General features: G+C 49.2%; 1 protein-coding gene and 1 non-coding gene across 3 annotated transcripts; both read left to right on the top strand.

Moving 5' to 3' along the window:
• The first annotated feature begins 15,508 nt into the window (after positions 1-15,508).
• Positions 15,509-15,603, top strand: LOC112879109. The gene has a single exon (XR_003225936.1). It is a non-coding gene; the product is annotated as a small nucleolar RNA Z118/Z121/Z120 (small nucleolar RNA).
• Positions 15,604-19,668: 4,065 nt separating this feature from the next.
• On the top strand, positions 19,669-25,272 carry LOC112878855 (serine carboxypeptidase 3). Of its 2 annotated transcripts, none has more exons than XM_025943094.1 (9): positions 19,669-20,049; positions 20,710-20,878; positions 21,519-21,638; positions 22,534-22,677; positions 22,776-22,926; positions 23,152-23,252; positions 23,338-23,596; positions 24,400-24,533; positions 24,853-25,272. In XM_025943094.1, the coding sequence occupies exons 1-9, from the start codon at positions 19,745-19,747 to the stop codon at positions 24,979-24,981; spliced, it is 1,512 nt and encodes a 503-aa protein (XP_025798879.1). In that variant the 5' UTR covers positions 19,669-19,744; the 3' UTR covers positions 24,982-25,272. The 2 variants fall into 2 exon arrangements, with proteins under 2 accessions (XP_025798879.1, XP_025798880.1); XM_025943095.1 differs by having other exon boundaries at positions 19,745-20,049; positions 23,164-23,252.
• The last annotated feature ends 629 nt before the right edge of the window (positions 25,273-25,901 follow it).

The raw sequence follows: 25,901 nt of genomic DNA, 5'->3' as shown, positions 1-25,901 counted from the left end.
AGGAAGAAAAATAGTGGAACGGCAGTCATATGCTAGCTCCAAGAATCTATTTCTTACATTTTGAAATTGTCAGAAGACATCTTAAAATCGACGCCATGTTGTGGGCTAGGTTGACGGGTCCGGGCCATTAGAGTAGCTGGGCCTCTATGTATTCCAAGCAACGGAACTTAAACAGGGCAGTACTCCCGACGCAACTGACTGGGCCTGCCGTGTGCACCTGGAGTCCCTCTCGAGGTGGTCTGTCGTAAAATAATCGGAATCGTTTTAGTTTCTAGAACTGAGATTTCAGAAGTAAAAGCGTACTAAAAGTCCTAATCCTTATCCATTAGAGTAATAATCACAGAAAAATACATACATTTCCAGCACACAATACTAGCATCAAACCATGATCCAGCACACAATACCAGCACAATATTGTGGAGTAATAATCACAGAAAAAAGTGCACTGTGATCTATGAGTTTTGAGTGATTACCATGATCTATGAGAAGAGGGATCATCGCCGGCCGCATCAAACCAAGCTGGAGACGGTGAAGGAGGGAACGAAAATCCATCCATTGACGACGAAGAGCTAGGGAAGCCACCTCCGCTGGATCCATCCATGGAGGATGGCGCCGTCACCACCCCCATGCCGACACCACCGGTAGTTGGGCGAGTTACTGCCACTGTTGAGCTGCCACCACGTTCGAGAGAACAGGCCGTCGGCGCCGAGCCGCCACCACGACCGAGGGAGCGAGCCGTCGCCGCCGAGAAGCCACCGCGACCTAGGGTACGGGCTGGGGCTGCCGCCGCCGCAGCATCCAATGCCGATGGTGTGGATCCCTTCTTCTTCCTAGCTGCGACCGGTGTGGACATCTCGGGCGCACCCAAATCGGAGACGAGGAGAGTGCGAGGTGGAGATGGATGAGGCAGATTGGGGGAAAGTAAGGACGCGGGGAGGCGGGAGATATGGCAGGCAGAGATGCATTTGGCGCGGAAAACTCCCGCGTGCACCCAAATCTGCTGCCTGCGCGCGCCCTCAGCTGCTGCTGCACGGGATCCGAGCGCGCTGTCGTCTCTAGGAGACGAGGCCGTTCGGTTCCGCCTCAGAGCATGGGAGATGGCCGTCGCCTCGCGAGGCGATGGGTCGCCCGTCTCTCGGCTAAGCGAGGGGGTGTGTGTTTCCAAACAATGGCCATCACGGAGATGAGAAAAAGACGCCCATTGCACGTGCCCTTATGGTGAAGGTGGGCTTGCCGACTTTCGTGGAGAAGATGGTCTGGGAAGCTAGGCGGGAGGCCATTGACGCTCGTGAACGGGAGAGGAGGTGGCACAGGAGGGCATTGCGCACACTCAAGCGCTGCTGCTGCTGCTGTTGCGACTCTAATGCTTCTTCTGATGATGAAAGTAACGATGATTATTACCGCATAGTAGTGGCGGAGGAACCAATGTGGCAGGGTATGGCGGTTCGCATACCTACCCACCGAAAATCCGAAATACCGATTCTCACGAAAAATTTTGGCCGCCCGCCCGCCCGTGCCCAGCTCCCCCCCCGCGCCGCCCCGGTGCCCCGCCGCCGCGCCCCCTGCTCCCCCGCGCGCCGCCCGCTGCTCCTGCAGTCCTGCTCCGCTGCTCGGCTGCTCCCGCAGCTCCCCCCGCGACGCGCGCCGCCCCCCGCTCAGTCCCCGCGCCGCCGCCCCCGGCTCCCCCGCGCCGCCGCCCCCGGCTCTCCCCGTGCCGCCGCCGCCCCCTGCTCCTCCCCGCGCCGCCGCCGCTGCCGCAGTGCCGAACTGCCGCCCGCCCGCCCCTGCTCCCCTCCCCCCGCGCCACCGCCCCCTGCGGACCACGCCTCCACACTTCCACAGCCACACTGCCTAGGTACACGAGGCTTCGATGCAGATTGACATTTTTAAGTATGTTTCTTTGTCCCCTTTTTTTCATTTGCCTCATTGCTGACTGCATTTATGTGAAGCTTAATTGACATTTGCATAGCCTGATTGGAAATTTGGAATTATGATTATCCATGTAGCAGAGAAAAACTCTATTGACATTTCTCAATTTTGGATCACACTCCCTTGCAGGTTAACTCTATTGTAAATGCCACAGGGCCGCCGCCGCCCCTTGCAGCAGGCTGCAGGCCTGCAGCCCTGCTCAACGCCTCCACAGCCACAGCCCACAGGGCGACTTTTGGCATACAGAGAAGTGGGGAATTCTAACATCGCTTGTGGAGGGAGCATAAATTACAGCAGAAAAATTTCAACACAAAATTTGTAGGTTCAAGAGCAGGGCCGCCGCCGCCCCTTGCAGCAGGCTGCACTGCTGCAGCCCTGCTCCACGCCTCCATCCACACTTCCACAGCCAACGAGTACAAAGTGAGGTAATCTTTTCATATTATTCTGGTACTTAAACCGTTGAATTAATTGCACACTCATTGGTCAATTAGTTACTCTATAATACAAAGCATGTGCATTTATGACTATGGACACACACGATCCATGGATCCATGTTATAGCCCTAGATATCGAGTGAATCTATTCTTTTTATGCAATAGTTCTGGGAGCTTACAGGGTACAGGTGCTCTTTACCTAATGAATGACAACTACATTTGAGTCTTGAGATGTGCAGGCTGGTTATTATAATTATTCACCTGTTGCCAAGTTTAAGAACTGCTACTTAATGAACATTATGTTCTTTGATTTTGTTCGGTTAAAAACATGTGTATACTGGTCTAGAAGATTGGATATCAACAAAAGATATAAACAGGCATGTAGCTGGTTCTCTATGATTTGGGAAATAAATAAAATACATGGGCTGTTGCAGTGTTGGTTACTTGGTTGTTTTGCAAATGCAATTTTGCAAAGCTTCAAGAACTTAAATTGCTGTTGATATATCTGCTTTAACAGAACTACAGAAGAAAGAACTCCAGTAAGAGATGGCTGGTAATGGAAAGGGAAAAGGAAAGATATCTCAAAAAGGTATTCTTGTGATTTGCAAAAATTGATTGATTCATTTTACTTTTATATTGACTGATAATTGATTTTATTTTTACAGATTTAAAAAGCTATTTTGGCACTGATTCCAGTGGTTCAAGTAGACAACCAAGTACTCGTGGTAGTGGAATTGCTCAATAAGAGGTTGAAGATGGGCAAGATCATTTTGCGCTTGTAACAACCGGTGTAGAAGATGAATTTGCTCAAGCAACAACTGGTGTAGAAGATGAAGTTGCTCAAGTAGAGCTTGAAGAAGGTATAACCGAGTTCAACCCGGACTATATCATATAGGATCCAGGACTTCGTATTTCAATTGATCGTTTTGCCCCTAATATTAGAGATGAAGTTAGAAGGGCTTTTATAGCTAAAGGTCCTTTTCAACCAATGGATCATAAGTTTCCTACCTCGAATGATAGTAGGAGTTTTTAAAAGAAATGGTTTAAGCAATACAATTGGTTGGAATATAGTGTGGAGAAGAATAAAGCTTATTGCTTCTATTGCTATCTTTTTAGACATGATCGAATAGAAGAGAGATTTGGTCATGATGCTTTTACAAAAGCCGGGTTCTCGCAATGGAAGAATGGTTATTTAGCACTTTCAAAAACATGTTGGTGGGCCTAGTAGCATTCATAACTTTGCAGCAACATCATATCATGATTTTGATAACCAAAGATCAAGTGTAAGAAATAAGGTGTCAACTCATACGAAAGATGCATTGGTCAAATATGAAACCCGAGTGGAAGCTTCTTTGAATATTGTTGCTTATCTTGCATTGCAAGGTGAGCCGTTTCGGGGGCATGATGAAACTTGTACTTCATTGAATAAGAGCAACTTTTTGGAAATGCTTGATTGGTACAAGGAAAGGAATGAGGAAGTGAAACGTGCCTTTGATGAGTTGTGTCCAAAAAATGCAAAAATGACTTCCAGCACGATTCAAAAAGACCTTGCAAACTCTTGTGCACAAGCAATCACAAAGGCAATAAAGGAAGAAATGGGGGGTTGTGTATTCTCTATTCTTATTAATGAATCACGTGATATATCTATCAAAGAGCAAATGGCCATAGTTGTTAGATTTGTGAACAAAAAAGGGGAAGTCATAGAAAGATTTTTGGGTATCAAGCACGTCAAGGATACAACATCGGAATCATTGAAGAAAGCATTACTTGAAGTGTTAAATGATCATGGTTTAGTTGTTGCAAATATACGAGGGCAAGGGTATGATGGTGCTTCCAATATGAGAGGAGAATTTAATGGTCTTCAGAAATTGATTTAGAGATGAGAACCCTTTTGCTTTCTATATCCATTATTTTGCTCATCAATTGCAATTGGTAGTAAGTAGTTGATGAGTAAGTCAAGTAGCAGGCCAATTTATTTAGTCCAGTTAATTTATGCACATGATTGATGCTCACGGAACCAATATCAATGTGTCTCAAAGTTCAATTTGCACACGCCTCGCTACAATTAATGAGGTGCCAAGCAAAAGTGGTATCATTAATTTAATGAGTTTATAGTATGTATCCGATGCTTTTTGATAGTAGTATGGTAAAGTTGCTGGAATTTGTACGGTAGTCATCGTCTATGCAGTTTTATACGGTGAACCTGTGCATACAACTGACCGTGTGTTTCATTGATGATTTTGACGGGAAATGGAAACATGGTATAGCGATTAAATACGATGCAGTTCGAATTGCAAGGGTCTCCTTGAGGGAAAAAAAGATAAAGCCCACCAGAAAATTTTTATACGGTGAACCTGCAAGAAATTTTTTATCACTCAAATTAAATATTAGACGCCCCTAGAAAAGTGAGGAGTGAGTCTTGCTCAGGAAGACAGTATGCCCAACCCCACCATCTTCTCTCCCATACGCGTTGTCTCACCGCAGCACCAGCACCAGCACCAGCCCTGCGCCCAGATCACCACGCCCGGCCACTCCTCCCTCTCCCCTCCCACAGCACATCCAGTTCCTCCCGCCGTCCGGTTGCTTCCTTTACATTCCATTCGCTCCTGCGCCATCAAACCCTAGCGCGTTGCCGTCACTTGCTCCTCCCTCTCCCCCTCCCACAGCCACCATGCCACACCCTGTTCCTCCCGCCGCCCGGTTGCTTCCTCTACATTCCATCCGCCCCTCCCCCTCCCACAGCACATCCCGTTCCTCCCGCTATCCTGTTGCTTCCTCTACATTCCATCTGCTCATGCACCATCAAACCCCAACGGCTCGCCTTGCTGCGGTTCAAGGCAGCAGCGAGTCCACCGAGTGCGTGGACTCGCAGGCGAGTGAAGGAACCGGAGGGGAACCGCGCCGGGACAACTCCTCCGACCAGAGCATGGAGTTGGCCGGCGCTCTACCACCGGTGCCGAAGGGCCAGCGCCAGGTGCGCAAACGCAAGGCCCAAGAAGTCGAGTCCTCCAGGTACGGAGTTGCTGTTTTGGCCAGTTGCAAAGTTTCCATGATGCTGAGTACTGACAGCGTCCCCTTGCAGTCTCCCTGCTCTGCCACCTGGGACTGAACCCGAAGGGGTGGAGGCAGGCCCCTCTGCCGCCGCGGCGGTGACAATCGCCGTGGCGAGGACCCCTCCATCGGCCGACCAGGCCTCGCCATCAGCAACGGGCGTTCCTCAACGGGCCTGGCGGGTGAAGAAGGCCGCCAAGAAGAAGTCGACACTGTAAGTTTTCCTTCAATCGCTTGAAGATCCTGCTCATGCCCACTTGGATAACGATGTTGTCGACATTGCCAGGGCTGCAAGCGCGGTGCAACTCCAGCTGGAACCAGGCACGGCTGCAGCGCCTGCCTCGGCTGCTGTAGCCCCCGAGCCCGCGGCGCCTGAGGGGCCGGTACCCGCCGAGGTGACCCCTGAAGCGGATGCGGCGCTCCCCAACTTGCCGCCTCCTGAGCCCCGACAAGAGGGAGCCGGACCCAATGGCGGGGAACAAGTCGAGATCCCTAATGCCGCTCATACTGATGGCACAGGTACGCACTTACCCGCCCGCGGCTGGTTGCCGAGGTCTGGGGCATAATGTGTTGACCACGTTGTGTGCTTGCAGGTGTCCAGCCGCCGCCGTCCGAGGATGCCGCCGGGTCCTCGGGGAATCCCCGTGAACTGTTGAGGGCCGGGCCGGGGCACCAGAACGTCATCACCACCGACCTGGTGGACGACCTTCTGCTGTCGGCCGAGAATCTGAAGACCTTCAAGAGCACCTTCAAGGAGTTATACGACTTCTCCATGGTAGTGTTCGGGTAATGTTCCAGATGTGCACATTGGTGAGTTGTTTGTGACTCAATCTCTGCCTTTTGCACAGCATGTAATCACCAAATCCCAGAAGAAGTCGGAGAAACTCCGCGCGGTCGTGAGTGACGCGCGAGAACTGGCTGCCCTAGACAAGCGCGTCTCCGAGGAGATTACCAAGAATTTCTATCTGCAGCGAGAGCTGGACATGCTGAAGCACGAGAGAACTCGAGAGACCTGGCTGCTCAAGAATGATCTGAAGAACCTCGAGAAGGCCAACTCTGAGCTCCAGCAGCAGCTCCAGGAGCAACGAGCAGAGTACCAGGAGCAGCTCAAGGCAGAGAAGAAGGCGCACCAAGGTAGGCCCTCGCTCCCCTCGAGTACTTTTCCTTAGTAACTCCCCATTAGATGATGAAGTACCCTTATCACAGAGCTTAGGAAAATAACGAAATACAAAGAGGAGTTGCTTACTGACGTGAAGAATATGCTGTATCGACGTACAGATGATGTCGAAAGGCTGCAGAAGGTGATCGGCGACACTGAACGTCAGTTCGTCGACTGCCTTCAGCAAGTCAAAGCGCTGGGCGAGAAGGACGAGCGGCAGCGCAAGGAGCTGGAGGACCTCCGGGGGGCCGTCCAGGAGCTGGTGGACATGGTGGATCCGCCAGAAGAAGGCGATGCAGGCCCGCGGCCCCTGCTGGAGCGACTCCACGAAGCCCCGAAGAAGATGCTCAAGTTCTTATCAGAAGCTCCAATTGCGTGCGTGAGCAATGCCCTCGCCTATGTAAAGTCCTTCGTGCCAAACGCGCAACTGAGCATCTTTGCGCAAGGGATGGCGGCGGACTGCACAGACGAGCGGTTCGAAGAGTACTTGCAAGAGGCCCAACCTGTAGCAGAACAAATTGTACACAATGTACTGCAGGATTAGGGTATATGAAACACTTAATTATTCTCTTATTGAAATGCTTCCCTCGACATCTCTACTTTGTTTGCGTGTCTCGGCTGAATTGCGATCCAGGCTTACGAGACTCAAGTAGTAGACGCGTCCCTAGGTGCAACGACCCGAAGGGCAGCTGGAACTCGCCTAACAGAGTAGCCACAACTCGATCGAGCGGGTCTAGACTTGTTAGGAAAGAACGCGAGCATCATCGCGGGGTTGCCGTGCATAGAGCAAAGAAGGGACCACCACGAGTACGATGCCTCGGAGTGTAGTCGAAGAGCGCTCCCCCTGTGGGCGTGCTCCGTAAGCTAGGTAAGACCCGGACGGACGGATCAAGCTTGCAAGGAGCAGGTGCGGGCAGCGCCGCGAGTTTGCCATTCTTTTTGGCAAAAACAAGACTGTTCTGAGTGCAGCCACTCAGAATGTAGTCAATGTGGCTCTTTATGCGAGCCGTTCCAACGTACTAGGTGTAGGCCAGTCGAACGGATCGACTGTGTTGGAAAAAGTGCGACTGCTGTCGCGTGCGACCATCGAAGGTCGCGGCGGAACTCGATATGCCGTGGAGTTAGCCGGAGCCGAGGGCTTCGTCAGAAACGGAAGTCGAAAGGAGATGACCGTGGCCGTGGCCTCCGCGTCATGCACGACAAGAAGTCGATTTGTATGTATATATGTTTGCACATGACACCTGCCATCGTGGAAGTAAGAAAGCATGTACAACCCGAGTTATGTGGCTCACGGCCTCCAAATTGGTTCGGGGAAAGAAAATCTTCTGAGCCCCCTGGGAAATGGCGATCACGGGGCCTCGACTTAAGGGTAGAACTTGCGCAGGTTCTGAACGTTCCAGGAGTTCGGGACCTCGCGACCCTCGGGGAATTGTAGTCGATAAGACCCTGGCCTTGTGACCTGCTTGACAACGAACGGGCCTTCCCACCTTGAATTGAGCTTGTGTAGGCCAGACTCGTCCTAAATACAACGCAAGACCAAATCGCCGATGCTGAATGACCGCTCCCTGACGTCGCGATCATGGTATCGCCGGATCCCCTGCAGGTACCGGGCTGACTGAACAAGGGCGGTACAGCGAGCTTCCTCCGCGGAATCGAGCTCTAACTGCCGCGCCTCGTCCGCCTCGCCTTCATTGTACATTTTGACCCTTGGGGACCTCCACATGATATCGGCTGGTAGGATAGCTTCGGATCCATACACGAGGAAGAAAGGTGTTTGTCCTGTGGCTTTGGACGGCTGAGTCCGAAGCCCCCAGATGACATGTGGTAGCTCATGCACCCATTTGCCTCCCTTCTTGCTGTTCGCATCATAAAGTTTCTTCTTGAGGCCGTCGATGATCAAGCCGTTCGCCCGTTCGACTTGTCCGTTAGCCCTGGGGTGTGCAACCGAGACATATTTGACTTCAATGTAAGCATTCTCGCAGAACTCCCAGAACTGGTTCGCCGTGAAGTTTGACCCCAAGTCCGTGATGATGGAGTTGGGGAAGCCGAAATGATGCAGAATATCTGAGATGAAGTCGACGACCCGATCTGGTGTGAGCTTGGCTATCGGATTGTACTCGATCCACTTAGTAAACTTATCGATAGCCACCAGAACATGGGTGAAACCGCCTGGTGCGGTCGTAAAGGGCCCGATCATGTCAAGACTCCAACAAGCGAAAGGCCAGGATGGTGGTATGGTGATGAGGCTGTGAGCTGGAACATGCGTCTGTTTGCCGAAGAATTGACAGTTTTGGCACCTGCGCACGAGATCCTCCGCGTCGGTCACCGCGGTGGGCCACCAGAAGCCGGCTCTGTAGGCTTTCCCCACCAGCGTTCTTGAAGCCGCATGGTTGCCGCAGACGCCGTCGTGGATCTCCCACAGTATGTCGTAACCATCTTCCTTTGTGACGCACTTCATGAGAACCCCTGACCGAGCGCCTCGCCGATAGAGCTTGCCGTCGACCAGGACGAAACCTTTGCTTCTTCGCAAGATGCGAGCTGCATCAGCGCTCCTGGCGTCGATTCCCGCTGGCAACCGTTGATCTCGTATGAAGTTGATAAAAGCCTCTCGCCAGTCTTCCTCCAGCACCATAACCTCTCGATCAGGTTGTTGGAGACCCGCGTCAATGGCTACCTGCGGAGAAGACTTGATGGATGGCTGTTTGAGCTCCTGGATGAAGACTTCCGGCGGGACCTGGGCACGCGTGGACCCCAGTTTGGATAGGGTGTCCGCGCCAACGTTGTGCTCCCGCAATACATGATGAACCTCCAGGCCGGAGAACTTGCTTTCCAACTTGCGCACTTCCTGCACATAAGCATCCATTGTCACAGTAGTCGCTTGATCCCTAGTGATATCGCCATATACAAGTAGTCGCTTGATCCCTAGTGATATCGCCAAACGAAGCCCGTGAAGCAAAGCTTCATACTCGGCTTCATTGTTGGATACCGCCCACAGGATCTGAAGGACATATTTCAACTGCTCACCTCGTGGAGAAATAAGCAGAACCCCAGCGCCGCCGCCATCGAGCTTGAGGGACCCATCGAAATATATGGTCCAATGCTCTGGCTTGTCCACTGGAGTTGGGACTTGATTCTCCCTCCATTCAGCCATGAAGTCGACTAGAGCCTGTGACTTAATTGCAGTGCGTGGCTTGAAGTCTATTGACAAAGCCCCCAGTTCCACTTCCCACTTGGATATGCGCCCCGTGGCATCTTGATTATGAAGAATATCCGCCAGCGGAAAGTCCGTGATCACAGTGATCTTGTACTCGTCGAAGTAATGGCGCAGCTTTCTGGATATGATTAAGATAGCATACAAAAGCTTTTGAACAGCGGGATACCGTACCTTGGATTCGGAGAGGACCTCGCTGACGAAGTAGACAGGCTTCTGCACTCCAAACGCATGGCCTTCTTCGCCTCGCTCGACTACAATAGCACTGCTGACGACATGAGTTGTTGCCGCGATGTAAAGTAGTAGATCCTCCCCTGGCAACGGTGCTGTGAGGATTGGAGGTGACTGCAGATGATGTTTCAGATCTTGCAAAGCCCGCTCAGCCTCCTCCGTCCATTGAAACTTATCTTGGCATTTTAGGAGCTTGAAGAAGGGTAGTCCTCTCTCCCCGAGCCGGGAGATGAACCTATTCAGAGCCGCCATACAACCTGTTAACTTTTGCACATCTTTGATTGTGGCCGGAGCCTCCATATCAGTGATGACCGTGATCTTCATAGGGTTGGCTTCAATGCCCCGGTTGCTGACGATGAACCCGAGCAATTTCCCTGAAGGTACGCCAAAGACGCACTTGGTGGGATTGAGTTTCCACCAGAATCTGCGCAGACTGCTGAATGTTTCCTCCAAATCCGCGATCAAGTTATCGGAATCCCTGGTCTTGATGACCACGTCATCCACGTAGGCCTCGACATTCCGATGCAGCTGATCCGCGAAACACATCTGGATCGCGCGCTGATATGTCGCTCCTGCATTCTTCAACCCGAAGGACATTGTTTTGTAGGCGTAGGTCCCGTACGGGGTGATGAATGCAGTCTTGATTTGGTCCTCCTCCTTGAGCGCAATCTGATGATACCCTGAGTAACAATCAAGAAAACAAAGAAGGACACATCCAGCCGTCGAATCGACGACTTGGTCAATGCGCGGCAGCGCAAAATGATCTTTTGGGCAATGCTTGTTGAGATCGGTGTAGTCGACACACATTCTCTATTCATTGTTCTTTTTCTTTACAAGGACGGGATTCGCTATCCACTCTGGATGGATTACTTCTTTAATGAATCCAGCCGCGAGAAGTTTAGCGATCTCCCGTTTAATGGTCTCACGCTTGTCGTGGGCAAACCTCCGCAGGCGTTGCTTCTTAGGCGTAACCTTCGGGTGCACATTCAAAGCATGCTCGATCAACTCCCTGGGCACCCCTGGCATATCCGCTGGTTTCCATGCGAATATGTCTCAGTTAGCCCGAAGAAAGCTGACGAGCGCGAGTTTCTATTTATCACCCAAGCTCGCACCGATGATGGCGGTCTTGGATGAATCTCCCTCCTGGAGCTGGATCGTCTTGAGGGCCACATCATCGGTCGACTGGATGCTCGACTTGTTGGCCTTCTTGGAAGAAATCTCCAGCCTGGTCTGGGAGAGCTGCTGCACGGCCGCGAGTACTTCTCCCGAAGCATCTGGCACGCGAGTAGTCGAAGCGTACTGGATCGCCTCCTGATTGCAGTCGTACGACTTCTTCAAGTCACCGCGGAGGGTGAGCACACCACCGAGTCCTGGCATCTTAAGAAGCAGATATACATAATGCGGCACTGCCATGAACTTGGCAAGTGCCGGTCGATCCAGTATTGCATGGTAAGAAGAGTCAAAAGTAGCCACTTCGAACTTGATGAATTCAGTACGATAATTCTCCCGCGTACCGAAGGTGACTGGGAGGACCACCGTACCGAGCGGGTGCGCCGCATTACCTGGGACGATGCCGTAGAAGGGGGACTTGCTGGGAACCAGCATATCCTTGAAATCCAGACCCATCTTCTTCAAAGTGCTGACGAAGATGAGATTGAGCCCGCTCCCGCCATCGATCAAGACTTTGGTAAGCTTGACCTCCGCCACCACAGGATCCAGAACCAAGGGAAACTTACCGGGCTCGGAAAAGCTCGTCCACTTGTCATCACGAGAGAACGAGATGGGGACCTCCGACCAACGGAGTGGCCGTGGTACCGTCGGCTCGATGGACAAAATCTCTCGGAGGAGCAGCTTCTGATCCCGCCTGGAACAGAAATCCTCGTCCCCCCTGAAGATGACATTGACCACCTTCGATGCATTCTGAAACTTCGGGTTGCGCCCGTGATCCTCGTAATCATCGTCCTCGGGTTCTTTGTCTGCAGGCTTCTTGTTCTTCTTGCCGCCACCGGAGTTGCTGAACGTCCTCCGAAGGTGGTAGCAGTCGATGGCAGCGTGGTTGGCGCCCGGATGCCACGGGCACTTCTTCTGCAGGAGCTTCTCGAACTCCTCCTGAGTTGTCGACTTCTTGCCCCGCGAAGGACGATCGATAGCCGCGATGACATCATCTGGCTTTCATTTCCGGGGTGGCCCGAAAAAGTCCCGCTGGCCTTTGTCGCTGCGGTTGTCGTTTGGGCGCCGCAGATTGCTATCGTGGCGGTGCGGGAACCGCTCCAGCATCTTCTCCTCCTGCTCGGACCAATCGTGCATCATATCACGAAGGCCCGCAACAGTTTTCGGCCTGTTCCGCCTGAAATCCCTGTATATGCTCGGGTCGGTGATGCCGTTGTAGAAACAGTCGATGATGTCCTCCTCCGAGATGTTCGCGATGGTGGCGCGAACATTGAAGAAGCGACACGTGTAGGACCGTAGAAGCTCGTTACATTCTTGCTTGCACTGGGTAAGATCGTGTCGAGTACCTGCACGGGTAATCGCTCCCTGGAAATTGTCGATGAAGACCTTCTTAAGTCGCTCCCAGGAATCGATGGAGTTGCTGCCGAGGCTCTCCAGCCAAGTGAGCGGCGCAGGGTCCAAAGCCATCGGGAAGTAGACGACTTTGGTGATATTCGAGCCCCCCGCGACCTCAATGGCCGTGGAGTAGCAGCGGAGCCACTGCTGGGGAGCCTGCTTGCCGTCGTACTTGGTGATGCCGATCGGCTTGAAGCCCTCCGGGTATTTGTAGCTGCTGAAACGAGTAGAGAAAGCAGGAAATCGATCGCTACAGTCAGTACCTTCAGCTTCGACTTCTTCGCGGGTCTTGCGCCTGGAGGAGATCACGGTGCGCGCGTCGCGACCGTCATTGATGTGCTGGCGCAGGTCCTCTGGAGGAGGTCGTCGACTGGCCTGTCGCAGATGACCCCCTTGCAGCGGCTGTTGCCTCCCGCCAGGGGCCTGGCTCCCACGTGTGTTGTCGTTGCTGATCTGGTGTTGAGGACGACCACCAGCCGTTCGACTGCGGGCCTGGCTTCGGCTCTCGTCCACGCGCTCTTCCTGGATGATGGACGCCGGATTATGTTGATCCAGCTGGATTCAAGCCCTCTGCGCATAGAGGAGTGCTTGACGTACCTCCGGGTCGTGGCTGCGCTCGAGGATGGCCGTGACCCTGGCGATGTTGGCCACCGGAGTCCTGAAGCCCCGCTCGCTTACAGCGGCAAACTCGGGGTCGAGCTCACGATGCATAGATCGCCTTCGCTCGTTAGCTCTCCTCCGTCGGATTGTGCGGGCCCTGTTCCTGGCCCTCCGCGCCTCATGATCAGCGTCGTTCTCGTTACCGGCGTTGGCCGTGATCTCATCTTCGGAGACCACGTCAAAGTTGTCAATGGGAAGATCCCCACCGTCCTCGCCTTCTTCGGCCATCAGCACCTGGCGGGAGGAAAGCTCATGAGAACTTTCGTCGACTAGCTCTGTCGACCCCTCCGCCGCGGTGGCCAATGGCCTGCCCTCTTGGAAGGGCAATGGCTCGAGGTGAGCCACAAGCCGGCTCTCCGCCTTGAGTAGATTGGGAAGCATCATGCCTCTCCAATGCACAATGTGCCCCTTCGGCGAGGAGGTGATGACCAAATCATCGGGGCCAGAACAACCCGAAGCCTCCCGAAACGCGGTGGCTTCAGGATTTCCATCCCGGAGCAGCAGGTCTAGATCCTTCTCTAACATGGAGAGGGATCCAGATGCGTTGGTCTCCTGAAGATCAGTGGCCGGTTCGCACAAGCCGGGTTGAGTCCGACCATGCGAATCCCTAGATTGGAACAAGTCCAAACCAGGGAAAGTTGTCACGACACCCAAAAAAGTCGAGCTTGGAACAGATTCCATCTCGACATGTGCCGCGGAAGCATGGAGCGGCAAGTTGTCGAGCTCGTCGACGAACTTGTCGAGGCCGCTGCGAGGATCCGCCGCGACGGTTTTCGGCGTCATGTCGACGAGGAATCGCCGAAAGTTGCCTGCACCATCTGCGATGCAAACCCACGAGCCAAAAACAAACGTCGTACCCTGAGAGGGAACTGACCTGATGAAATTGAAAGATGCCATCGAGCTCGCCGGCGGATCTTCGACGCGCTCCCCTACCTGGCGCGCCAGCTGTCGGTGTTTAACCGGCTGCCCACCGAGGGATATACCCAAGGTGGTAAGTTTTGGGTGAGGAGACGCCGAGATCAGGAACTCGAAGGTGCAAAGAACACAAGACTTTAGACAGGTTCGGGCCGCACGGAGCGTAACACCCTACGTCCTGTATGGTGGTTTGTATTCTCTTTGGTGTAGACTGACCTAATGATCCTCTGTTTTGAGGGGGGTCCCTGACCTCCCTTATATATCCGAGAGGTCAGAGTTACAAAGATGCTAACCAACCCCCACCGAGGGATCATACCAGAACTGATCTCGAGTAGATCCTCTCTGTGTTGGTTAGCTCTATCTCCTATTTAAACGGGATAAACAAGAGATAAACAAAATGAATAAGAGATAAGACGGGCTTAATCTCTTAGACTACATAACATGCCCAGCCCGGTGGCCCCGGGTCTGACAACAACGTCACCATCACCGATAAGGATTCCGTGTCAACCCCAAGCTTGCTGCAGGACCTTCCTCGGAAGGTACTCTATCCCTCGTTCCCCCCTTCGCTAGGCCACATTTGAATTGCTCACTTCTGCTTAGTTTGTGCAACCTTCTGTGCAATTGCTTGCTGACCTGGTGCAAACTATATATTCGTATTTTTGATATAGGGTTAGATTCACCTAGATGGTCCAATTATAGATCCACACCACTAGAGATGCCCCTAGGGTCTCAGAAGGGACACAACTCTTTATATTTTCTAATTTGCTGTTATATGCTGATGGAATGCAGTCAAATATGGTGAAGTTCATAGAGGAAATATCTGATGCCATCATGGAGAAGGATGACAATGGGCATGATAAGAGTGCTATTAGTGCTGAGAGAGTTCGCAATGTAGTCATCATATGCCAACAGAAACATGCATGGTATGCGACTTTTTTTGCTTCATCTTTACTTTAATAGGCAGTGTATTTAATTTGCTACAGAACACTACTATAATTTACTAGTTGCGTCTCAACATCTTGTTTAACTCAGACATGCCGGTACTATCAATATGTTGATTACATGCAATCTGTACATAACTGTTTCATTGAAAACATGTAAGTCGGGATTGTAAGGGTTCCCATTTTACCATTGGATAAATTATTTATGCTTGCTTGTTGCAAGTTATGATTTATTTGAAAATTGATTAGAAACATATCATATGTAGGAACTAATTTCATTGTCGCGATTAGTCGGGTTCGTTGATGAACTAATTTCGAGTATGAACTAGTGACCATACTGTACTGAAAAGTTTGATTGTAGGAACAGCGAGGTGGATTTATTTATTTCATATCGTTTTCGCGTAGAAGCCTAGAATTGCTGTGATGACTTACCAAGGACGGTATCTGAACGAGGCATCTATCTTCACATGATTATACCTGATCTGAGACAAAATGTCTGAGCAAATTTAAAGAGTACCAGTACTTTACTATATTCAGTATTGAGACAAGTGTCCCCTTGCTAGAAAATTTCTAGATATTCTAATATTTTTTTAAATTTTATTTATTGCTATTTCTAGAGTGCTCCTTGAGAAATATCTTCTTCTTGCATAATTAATGGAAAATACTCTAGAAGATTGTCTTGCATTCCTTTTAACAAATTTCTAGACATTTTTTTTTTTGCCGATGGTAGAACCCTTGCTGGGCATTCCGTCAAGTTGGGTATCCCTAGGGGGGCAAATATGAACTAATCCATGTGATGTTTTTGCGAATGATATTTGTAACGTGAGATTTACGGTGGTTATTAGAGGTGGATCTGGGAATTTGTTGGCGGCGGATGGCCTGGATTTGATTGCTTGCTCTGTCTTTGGGGCAATGTGCTTCTGCTACTTTTTAGCTTTGTTGTGCATGCATGGATATGGATGAGTGCATCACTTTGAAACAAGGCGAGTGTATGCATTTTGAGTTGATGCCAACAATCTCTGTTAATAAGTCTGTCCGTTTAATCTTATTCGTGAAGCAAGCGAGCAAGCAACACATGCATAGTGCTGCCGAGATGCATGATAGTTTGCCTTGTCCCCTGGATCTGGATGGATGCTGCTGCCACTAGTATAGTACGTGTTTGCTAGCAGGGGAAGCCAAGCAAACCGCCGGCCCTGCCAAACCAATCAACCATCGTGTCCTCCATCCTCCCTGCTTCCCAGATCGATGGAGCGCCAAGCAAAAGCAACCTTCTGCAACATCTTTGATTTCTTTTCCTAGATCAATCGATCGATCGGTGATGGATCCCTGCTGCGACGTGCATGTCGAGGTCTCGGCAGGGATCATCATCTGCTAATTGCCTAAGTGGGTCGAGAGTGTTCGCCTCCTAGACGGATACGGCGATCTAGGAAGATCATGACTGTTGCCAATATTTATTTATACAAATCTATGCCCACACAATGTCGAATCATCTTTAATCATAAACCTTTCTCCTTCGCCGCATCTCCGCCATGAAATCGACGAAGAAGACGGGCGCCAAGAGGAAGAGGAGCGCACGCGCACCACGGCGTGCTCCGCCGCAGCTGATGGAAGAAATCCTCGTGATGGAGATCCTTGCGCGGCTGCCCGTCAGGTCCCTCCTGCGGTTCAGGTCCGTGTGCAAGGCCTGGCGAGCCGCCATCTCCGACCCCGTCTTCATCCGGGCACACCTCCGGCGTTCGGCCGCCAAGTGGTAGCAGGACCCATGCTTCGTCATCAGCCCCCAGACCCTGGACGATGGCTGGCCGGCCATCTTCTCCAACCACATCCTCTTCTACCAATGGCAGCTGCAACGACGTGGTGGCACCTCTCCCAATAATAATCAGGTGACGTTCCTGGACGAATTCTGTCGCCCGTTCAACATCCTGCGCTACTTGACGCACTGCGATGCCCTGCTGTTTGCTCTCACCAACACCGGGCTCTACCTCTTCAACCCGGCCACCAGGGATGCCATCACGCTGCCTGATAGTCACCGCAACGACCTACGAGCTCTTGGGAGACCCAAGTGCTACCGTGCCGGTCTGGGCCTGGACCCGCGCATCGGCAGGTACAAGGTGGTCCAGGCCTTCTACCGGTCAGTAGTGGATCCCGACACGGGAACAGGGACGGACATGGGGATGGAGGTGTTCACCGTCGGCGACGGCGGCGGTGGTTGGAGGGAGATCGCCGGTGATCCTCCGTACCCTGCGAGGAGAGTGCAGAACGCCCTGGCCGCCAGCGGGTTCATGTTCTGGCGCCTCGCCGAGCCCCTGGAGCAAGAGCCGTGGGGCATCCTCGATCTCAGCCTGGACGACGAGGAGTTCGACGTCACCGGGCTGCCGGATGACCTGAACCCTGAAGATGAGTTCTTCCTGGACGTGCTGCACGGCCGGGATCTGTGCCTGACGGCCTGCAACAGCAGCCAGACAATACTGAACATCTGGGTACTGCCCATTGCAGACGAGGGCCTGTGCACGATGTGGGACTGGCGATACGCCATCGAGTTCACAGCTGGTCTTTGCCACACCATGGCGCTGCCTTCTTTCAGCAGCAACGGAATCATCCTGTGGCGAGCTGAGACTGTGTACTGCTACGAGCTGGCAACTGACGAGGTGAAGGTAGTGTGCGAGTTGCGCGACATGAGATACCAGCGGGCGCGCGAGTGGAAGAGTCTCTTTAACTTCAGTACTGCCATGCCCTTCACAGAAAGTCTCGTTCAGATCACGTCCAAGTCTCATCAGGGATCATCATGGAATCCATGGATCAAGCTGCTAATGCTCTGAGATGCAGACCACAGCCGCACCAAACTAATCATCGTTTTCCTCCTCACTGATCAAACCCCGCCACACCGAACTGCATGTCTCGAAAAACTGAATTAAACCAATCTGCCGGCATTTTCAACCCAAAACCAAACTGAACCAATTCCTCCTGATGGTTTGCACAGCGCGTTCTTCGTCCGCATGCTTTGCGTACGTTGAGGCCGCTTGTGCTATGTTTGGTTCTGTTCTGTGGAATCGAATCTTAATTTGCAGCGGCAACTAAACCTTATTTTGCATTCTATCCTAAATTATTAGTCCTTTTAGTTTAATATATATCTAAAATTCTAGATGCATGGAAAAAATTATATACCTAAAAATGCCAGAACGATAAATAATTTGGAAAGGATGGAGTACGAAAGAATGAACAATTTTAATTTACAACGGACCATACCATACCATACCAACCAGTAGTCCCCCAGTCCAGATGAATGCATGAAGCACCGATTGATCGGTGATGGATCCCTGCTGCGTGCAAGCAACATGCATGCATGTCCAGGCCTAGGGATCATCATCTGCTTGGGTTGGGGGACCAAGCAACAACATGCGGATGCCGGCGAGTCGATCGATCGATCACGAGCTCTCGCCCTTGCGTGACGGAATGCGCATGTATAATGTACTCCTAGGTGATAGATGCATGATCCATCCATCGATTACACGCTTGCTTCTGCGTAATTGCGTTACGCGATTCATTCAGTGTCAGTGACACGCTAACGCCATCGATCACCCTCTTGCTAATCTTGGCAAGCACATCTACCCTATCCGGGCGTGAGATCGATCGACCTGTACTAGTAGCTAGAATAATGCAGCAGAGAGCTAGTGAGGCATCACATCACCTCACCTTCTAGGCCTGCCTTCCAAGCCAACCCCTTAACTTGATCGAGCTCACCAACAAGATGTCATGGCCACGCGAGTTTTTCGGATCCATCAGGGTATTGCCTGCTAAAGCTCGTGCTAGCTAGGTGAAGGCCGGAGCCGGACCCCGGAGAGGAGTCGAGCCCAACAAGGCCGCATGGCCAAGCTGACAGTGACAGCAGCCAGCAGATGCAGTCAAGCAAAGCTGCACCAACAGATTCACGAAGAAGATTCAGTTGCGTTTAACCACCGTTATGGGCGGGCTTACCTCAACTGAAACGGTGCCGCGATTTCAGTAATAACTGGCTGATCGGAGAGCAGGGGAGAAGCATCAACCATGCTGCTTGCTGCTGCTGCTTCAAAGCTCTTTCTATAACCTGACGACGAGTGCACTGTTCCTGCCTGATGTCCGCGAAATTGATGGCAGCAGGGACAGTCGCGTGAATAACTCGACAATTTACCATGAGGATCTTTCCTGTACAAATAAGTACAAATTTCAACTCTGACAGCATGTACAAATTTCAACTCTCAATTTGTAAGCCCCTGATTTTTGCCCCCTTCTTCGTTTTGCACGCCGTTATAGGAGAAGAATGCCACTGGCAGTATAAAGTTGAAAACCGATGAATTGTGTAGTAGGTTTGTACATGAAAGTTTCGCAACGAGATGAATGATATTTGAATGCAAAACGAAAACGAAAGGCTAGTAGTAGGGGAAAGAAAAGCCCAAAGGAATCTCTCTGGTCTCTGCTTGCAAGCAAAGCTAGTAGTAGTTTAGTACTGAGGCCAGTCAGTCTGAACTCTGAAACCACCAAACCTGACGGGAAGAAGAGCACTAGTCCGTTTCAAACGCCAACTCGATCCAACGCGCGCTCGCTATAAATTCGAGGAGAAACCGCTCCCCGCTCCAATCCCTCCACGAACTGCAACTCGTCCTCCACTCCAATGGCGACCTCCCGCCTCCTGGTTTCCCTCTGCGTCGCCGCCGCCGTCGCGGTGGCGGCCGCCGGAGAAGACGCCCTCCGTCTGCCCCGCGGCGCCAGCTTCCCGGCGGCGCAGGCCGAGCGGCTCATCCGCGCGCTCAACCTCCTGCCCAGGGAGGCAGGGCCGGTCGGCTCCGGCGATGGCCCCACTGTGGCGCCTGGGGAGCTCCTGGAGCGCCAGGTGAGGCTGCCCGGCGCGCCCGACGGGGCCCAGGACCTAGGCCACCACGCCGGTTACTTCCGCCTGCCACACACGCACGACGCCAGGTGAGGGAGGACGCATTGCCTGTTTGCGCCGAGAGATTAGTAGTATAAATAATCCCGCGCTCTTGGGTAGTAAAGCTTGGATCTTTTTGTGGGAATTTGCTCCGTCTTCTTGATGAATTTAAATCTCCAGCTTAATTTGAAAAGGCAGTCGAATTGCGCTCTTGGCAACTGCAGCTTCGATCTTTGCTTGGGAAAGTAGCGTTCTAAGAAACCAAAACTCTGACCTATTTCCCTTGTTCCTATAAAATTAAATGTTCCAAGCTTGGTAATGGTTCTCCAGGCGAGAACAATTTCACCATCTCCTTTTTTCGATATATAACCAGCAGAGGTACCCACCCCTCCTGTTCCATAAAAAAAGCAATTTCACCATCTGAAATACTAGCTGTACAAAGATGCGACCTTGTCCCTTTCTATCTGGTAGCTTTGCGTGTAGTTGATATAAAGAATAAGGCCCTGTTTGGAGGAGCTAAAATTGAGTGCTAAACTTCAGCACCTATTAGCACTTAAACCTTTGCTAAAGTTTTTGAGTCTTAGCTAAACTTTATCCCACCCTATTAGCACTCGCGTTTGGATACGCTAGTGCTAAAGTTTAGCAGTTCCATCCATCAGCACTTGGATCCAAACAGGGCCTAAGCCTTGTGTGCCTGGGTGGTGCTGCAGGATGTTCTACTTCTTCTTCGAATCGAGGGGCAAGAAGGAGGACCCAGTGGTGATCTGGCTCACGGGAGGGCCTGGTTGCAGCAGTGAGTTGGCCGTCTTCTACGAGAACGGGCCTTTCACCATTGCGAACAACATGTCGCTTGTTTGGAACAAATTTGGTTGGGATACGGTAAGCAATGATATTGATATCATACCTCTCTTATGATCCCTGTCACGTCAGGGGAAATCAACCTGATCATGTAACAACTCAAAGTCTCAAACTGAATATTCCAATTTTGGCAGAACCAAATTTGATGAAGAGGTTATTAAGCCTTAACTACTTCATCCTAAGTTCACTAGAGTACCAATAGTCAACCTATCAGTGGAAACAAGGTCGACTTCAAAGTATCTGTTAAAGCCACTCACTTTTGGAGGGGAGAAAAAACTTTTTCTTATCCATAAATAAGAACATTCATATTTGTTATCTATATACTAACTTTAGGTAACAGTTAGATGGTTACAACCAACTCAGTAGTTTTTTGCTATTTTATCCATTCTGAGTTGATGAACTCCTTATTGACCAACTTATCATAGGTCCGTGGTATTACTTAGTTGTAAACACAGCAGCAGCAAGTAGGTATTGCCGCTTGACTATTCAGAGAGATGTTTCTCCATTCTCCAAAAAAGGGACATGTACGAAATTCAGTTTATTGTTACAGGACATGCTGATTGATGCACACCTCCCACCATATGTTGAATTACTAGATACGCCAATTACATTGCTATTGTTATTTGCCTCCTCCAATTTTGATATGACTTGATTTCTGCAGATCTCAAATATCATATTTGTTGATCAACCCACTGGAACTGGCTTTAGCTACAGCTCTGATGATCGTGATACTCGTCATGATGAGACTGGTGTCAGCAATGACCTATATGACTTTCTCCAGGTCCTACTTTTCTGTTGATTCTTTATAGCTGATTTGTTTTCTTTCTTTTATTGTATCAAGTTCATGTGATGTGTGATAACAACATAGAACTATAGAAGTTTGGTCAGGTTATTTTTCAAGAGTACTTGGGGACAGAAACAGAAACTATAAGGAAGCATAACATGAATACATTGCTAAAAGACAGAAGGGGAATCTATTCCTAATCATTTCAGAAAATAATGATCACACAAGATTTTTTATACTTAAAACTAGATTTCCAAATGTGACCCTTTTTGGCAGCAGCATGGGCCTTCACAAGGTGCCTAAATGGGCTGCTGCACCAGCCACCAAAGATTTGGCCACACCACGGCCCGTGCCTTTCAAAATGTGTCTGATTTGGAAGTTTATGGAGCTGAGTTTTTTTAAAAAATATTTATTAAAGGAAGGGTTAAAAAAACTAAAAGAATCATACACGGTGGTATTTAAGTACTAGGGCACCAACAGTAGAGGCATATGTATGCTTAATCTTATTATTATCTTCAGCATGTCCATTGTGTGGATCGATGTTGACTGAGTTTTTGGATATCAATGCTATTGCTATATATTGTATGAATGAACGTTTGCCCTGGTAATGTAGATATTTCTGCTTAGATATTGTTAGGGATCCTGATCGCAATCTCCCTCTACCATATAATTTTTCAAGTATGGTTGTATCACCTTGATGTAACAGTACTTGAAATTAATAAAATTTCCCTTTTCGAAAAAAAATATATAATTTTTCAACTTGGAACCAGGAATTCCTCTGTAGCAGAGTTGTATATTGGGCTGCTGGTATATGGCTTAATATTATTCAGTTGAATTGAGTACAACACAACATTCATGGGTTCTAGCTAATTGTTTTGAACTGCCATTTCAGGTATTCTTTAAGAAGCACCCAGAATTTGCAAAGAATGACTTCTATATAACTGGAGAATCTTATGCTGGGCACTACATTCCAGCATTTGCAAGCAGAGTTCACCAAGGAAACAAAGCAAATGAGGGCATTCATATAAACTTAAAGGTTTGATCATTGTCCTTTCTGCATCAACTTTACAACCCTTTTTCATCCTCAGTTCCCTGTTTGTTGACATATGCAATTGTTAACTAATTTTGTTCTAGGGTTTTGCTATCGGTAATGGTCTCACAGACCCAGAAATCCAATACAAAGCCTACACTGACTATGCATTGGAAATGAACCTTATCGAGAAATCTGACTATGAAAGGATCAACAGGTTCATCCCACCATGTGAATTTGCAATTAAGATGTGTGGTGAGTGCTACATAAAAGTCTTTGAGAACATTGCACAATATTAAATTCTTTAGTATCATCACTAGATCAAGAAATGGCATTATTTTCTGGTTACCTGAAAATCTTTTATTTCAACATATGGTGACCTTCCTGAATCTAGCAGAAGAGGATTATGTATTACTCAAAATGTTCATTAGAATGACGCATCTTGAGGTTTAACTCCATATTAAAAGTATCCATACTAAGCCAATGATTCAGGTACCAATGGAAAAGCATCATGCATGGCAGCTTATATGGTCTGCAATAATATTTTCAACTCTATCATGAAGCTTGTTGGGACAAAGAATGTAAGTTAGCAATACCCTTCTATATTAACCTGCCGTTGCAGTTCATTAAGGTAGAGAAACCTTAACACTGGTGACCTCTTTGCAGTACTATGACGTTAGGAAGGAATGTGAAGGGAAACTTTGCTATGATTTCTCAAACTTGGAGAAGTTCTTTGGTGATAAAGCGGTCAAAGAAGAACTTGGAGTTGGTGGCATTGAATTTGTCTCTTGCAGTACTACAGTTTATGAAGCAATGCTCACGGACTGGATGAGGAATTTGGAAGTCGGTATCCCAGCTCTACTAGAGGATGGGATCAATGCCCTTATATATGCTGGGGAGTATGATCTTATATGCAATTGGCTCGGTAAGGATACAGCATGCTCCATAATTTTATTTACCTATGTATTTATGTTGCACTTTTTTATCTATTGGTGCATCATAATTATGGAAATGCCTTCTCTGTGGAGATAGCAGCACATAGATCAATATTATGTTGAGAGTGGAATGACTCAATCACTAGGCTACGAGCAGTAAATTCAAAATAAGTGTAGCTCTGACATCCATCAGATCTGGTAATTGCTTCAATCAGTATTTGGTTAGCACAGTATTATTTCAGCTGCATAAACACCACTTTTGAATACATAACAAGCACACTGAGTTCACCTGACAAGTTATTTTCTGTCTGCCTGCTTATGGATGAACAAAAAAAAATGGTAGCATGTTCATAAGAAGAAGAAATTATTACTACTGCAGATAAATGTGGACCATCTAGAATGATCATGTTTTGCAAATAATGGAAACGAATGATGTCAAATTAGTTCACTTGTTAATTCACGAAAGGCAAAATGTGAAACATCTAAACAGTCCTTTCTGAAGAACTAGGGGGAATTTTTGTCTTCTTGTTCTTTCTTGTGAGACTGAAAAGACAGGGTTACATCAGATCTACATCTCTCCTTTGGAAAAAGTTGCAGAATGTTCACACGTGTCAATTCAACTGCAAGTTTTAAACTTTCAGTTGTGGAGGAGCTTTATCAATGTTGATCTAACAAGTATCCTACTTAAAATTATCATTCATTGTCTGTTATCTTACATGTGCATCACCAGATTGTTTACTGTTTTGCAACTAAGGTATCAAGTATGAAGCTCTGAATTTTTCTGTTTGAGCAGGAAACTCGAGGTGGGTACACTCGATGGAATGGTCTGGCCAGAAAGACTTTGTATCCTCTAGTGAGTCATCATTTGTAGTAGACGGTGCCGAAGCTGGGGTTTTGAAGAGCCACGGACCACTCAGCTTCCTCAAGGTTGTGATCTAATCACACTCTTTTCACTTTACCTTGCTGCTTAGTACTTGGTTCTTTCCCCAAAAGGAAATACTTCATGTTGGCAAACTTGTGGCAAAATTAGGACAGGTTTCGCAAGGAATCTAGGAGTACTTTTCAAAATGTGCCCAGATAACCTAGTAAAATCTAGTCATAACTGCATACAAAGGACCACTGAACCGGGCTGTCTAATGCTTTAGAATTCTTTCGCACCTAAGGATCAACATCGAGGAAAAGCAAATATAGGTAGCATCACAAGGCTAAACAACTCACGAGGTATACGTTTTCCATTCAAATGCAGGTTCACAATGCTGGCCACATGGTTCCAATGGACCAGCCGAAAGCTTCTCTCGAAATGCTGAGGAGATTTACCCAAGGAAAACTGAAGGAATCCCTTCCAGAGTCGATGGTTTTTAAGGCAGTGATGTGATTGACCTGATCAGAATTGCTTGCTAGGTAGTCTGAGGTGTCATTCCGAGGAGTGTGTCGCTGAAGCTTCTTGTTTGCATTAATTTTTATCCACGGTGTGAGCTGAAATATACCCCTGATAATAACTTTGGTCTGAAATGTGACTACAATTCCAGTCATGTATGCTGCTGATGAGAAACCAGTACACGAAGGGGACAGTGTTGGAAGCCTTGTCTGCTGCTCTTGTAAAGCATCTCATGTATACACGCTCTGACCCCAAAGAAAAATAATAATAAAAAGTTCGTTTCTTGAATCTTCTTGTCATTTGCTGTCCTAATCCTCTTGGTGATTTGCTATCTGATCCGCACGCTCACTGACTGGAACTCACATGCAATTCTCATCTTTTTTTTTTCCGAACGTTGTCGCGGCATTGCTGGTTAGTATCGAGCGGCGTAACTTGCATGAAAAAAAGAGGTGGTCCTTAGATTTGCCCTGCTGTTGAGTTTGCCAACACTGTGCCCCTCTCGCATTCGCACATTCAGAAATTTTTTGAAAGGGGCACACTGCTGCAAAGTTGAATCTTTTGGGGATCACCGCCAGATCTCATTCACCAACTGACCCCAGGCAACTCAGGATTAGCCTGCTGGCTCACATGACGAAAAGGTTTTGAGGTGCCACTGCATGTGATCGCCGTTCTGCTAGGCGTGCGATGTAGTAGCAGTTAGCAGTGTGTCGAAGGGAGTCTTTGAGTTTGAAGACAAAGCTAAACAATTGTGGCGCGTGACAGGAGAGTCATGTAGGACCACCAGAAAGGATTTGGCATTCCCTCTGTTTCTCCAGCTAGGTAGATTGAGATGCAAGAATGTCAGCACCCAAGAGAGACAAAACACCAGCAGCTAGATCAGGTCTGCACCTGCATACATATGTTTTTCTTTATAAAAA

Source organism: Panicum hallii, chromosome 1, assembly GCF_002211085.1.
Source record: "Panicum hallii strain FIL2 chromosome 1, PHallii_v3.1, whole genome shotgun sequence".
Classification (NCBI taxonomy): domain Eukaryota; kingdom Viridiplantae; phylum Streptophyta; class Magnoliopsida; order Poales; family Poaceae; genus Panicum; species Panicum hallii.
Note: the sequence above shows the minus strand (reverse complement) of the source record. Positions and strands in the feature narration are given on the sequence as shown.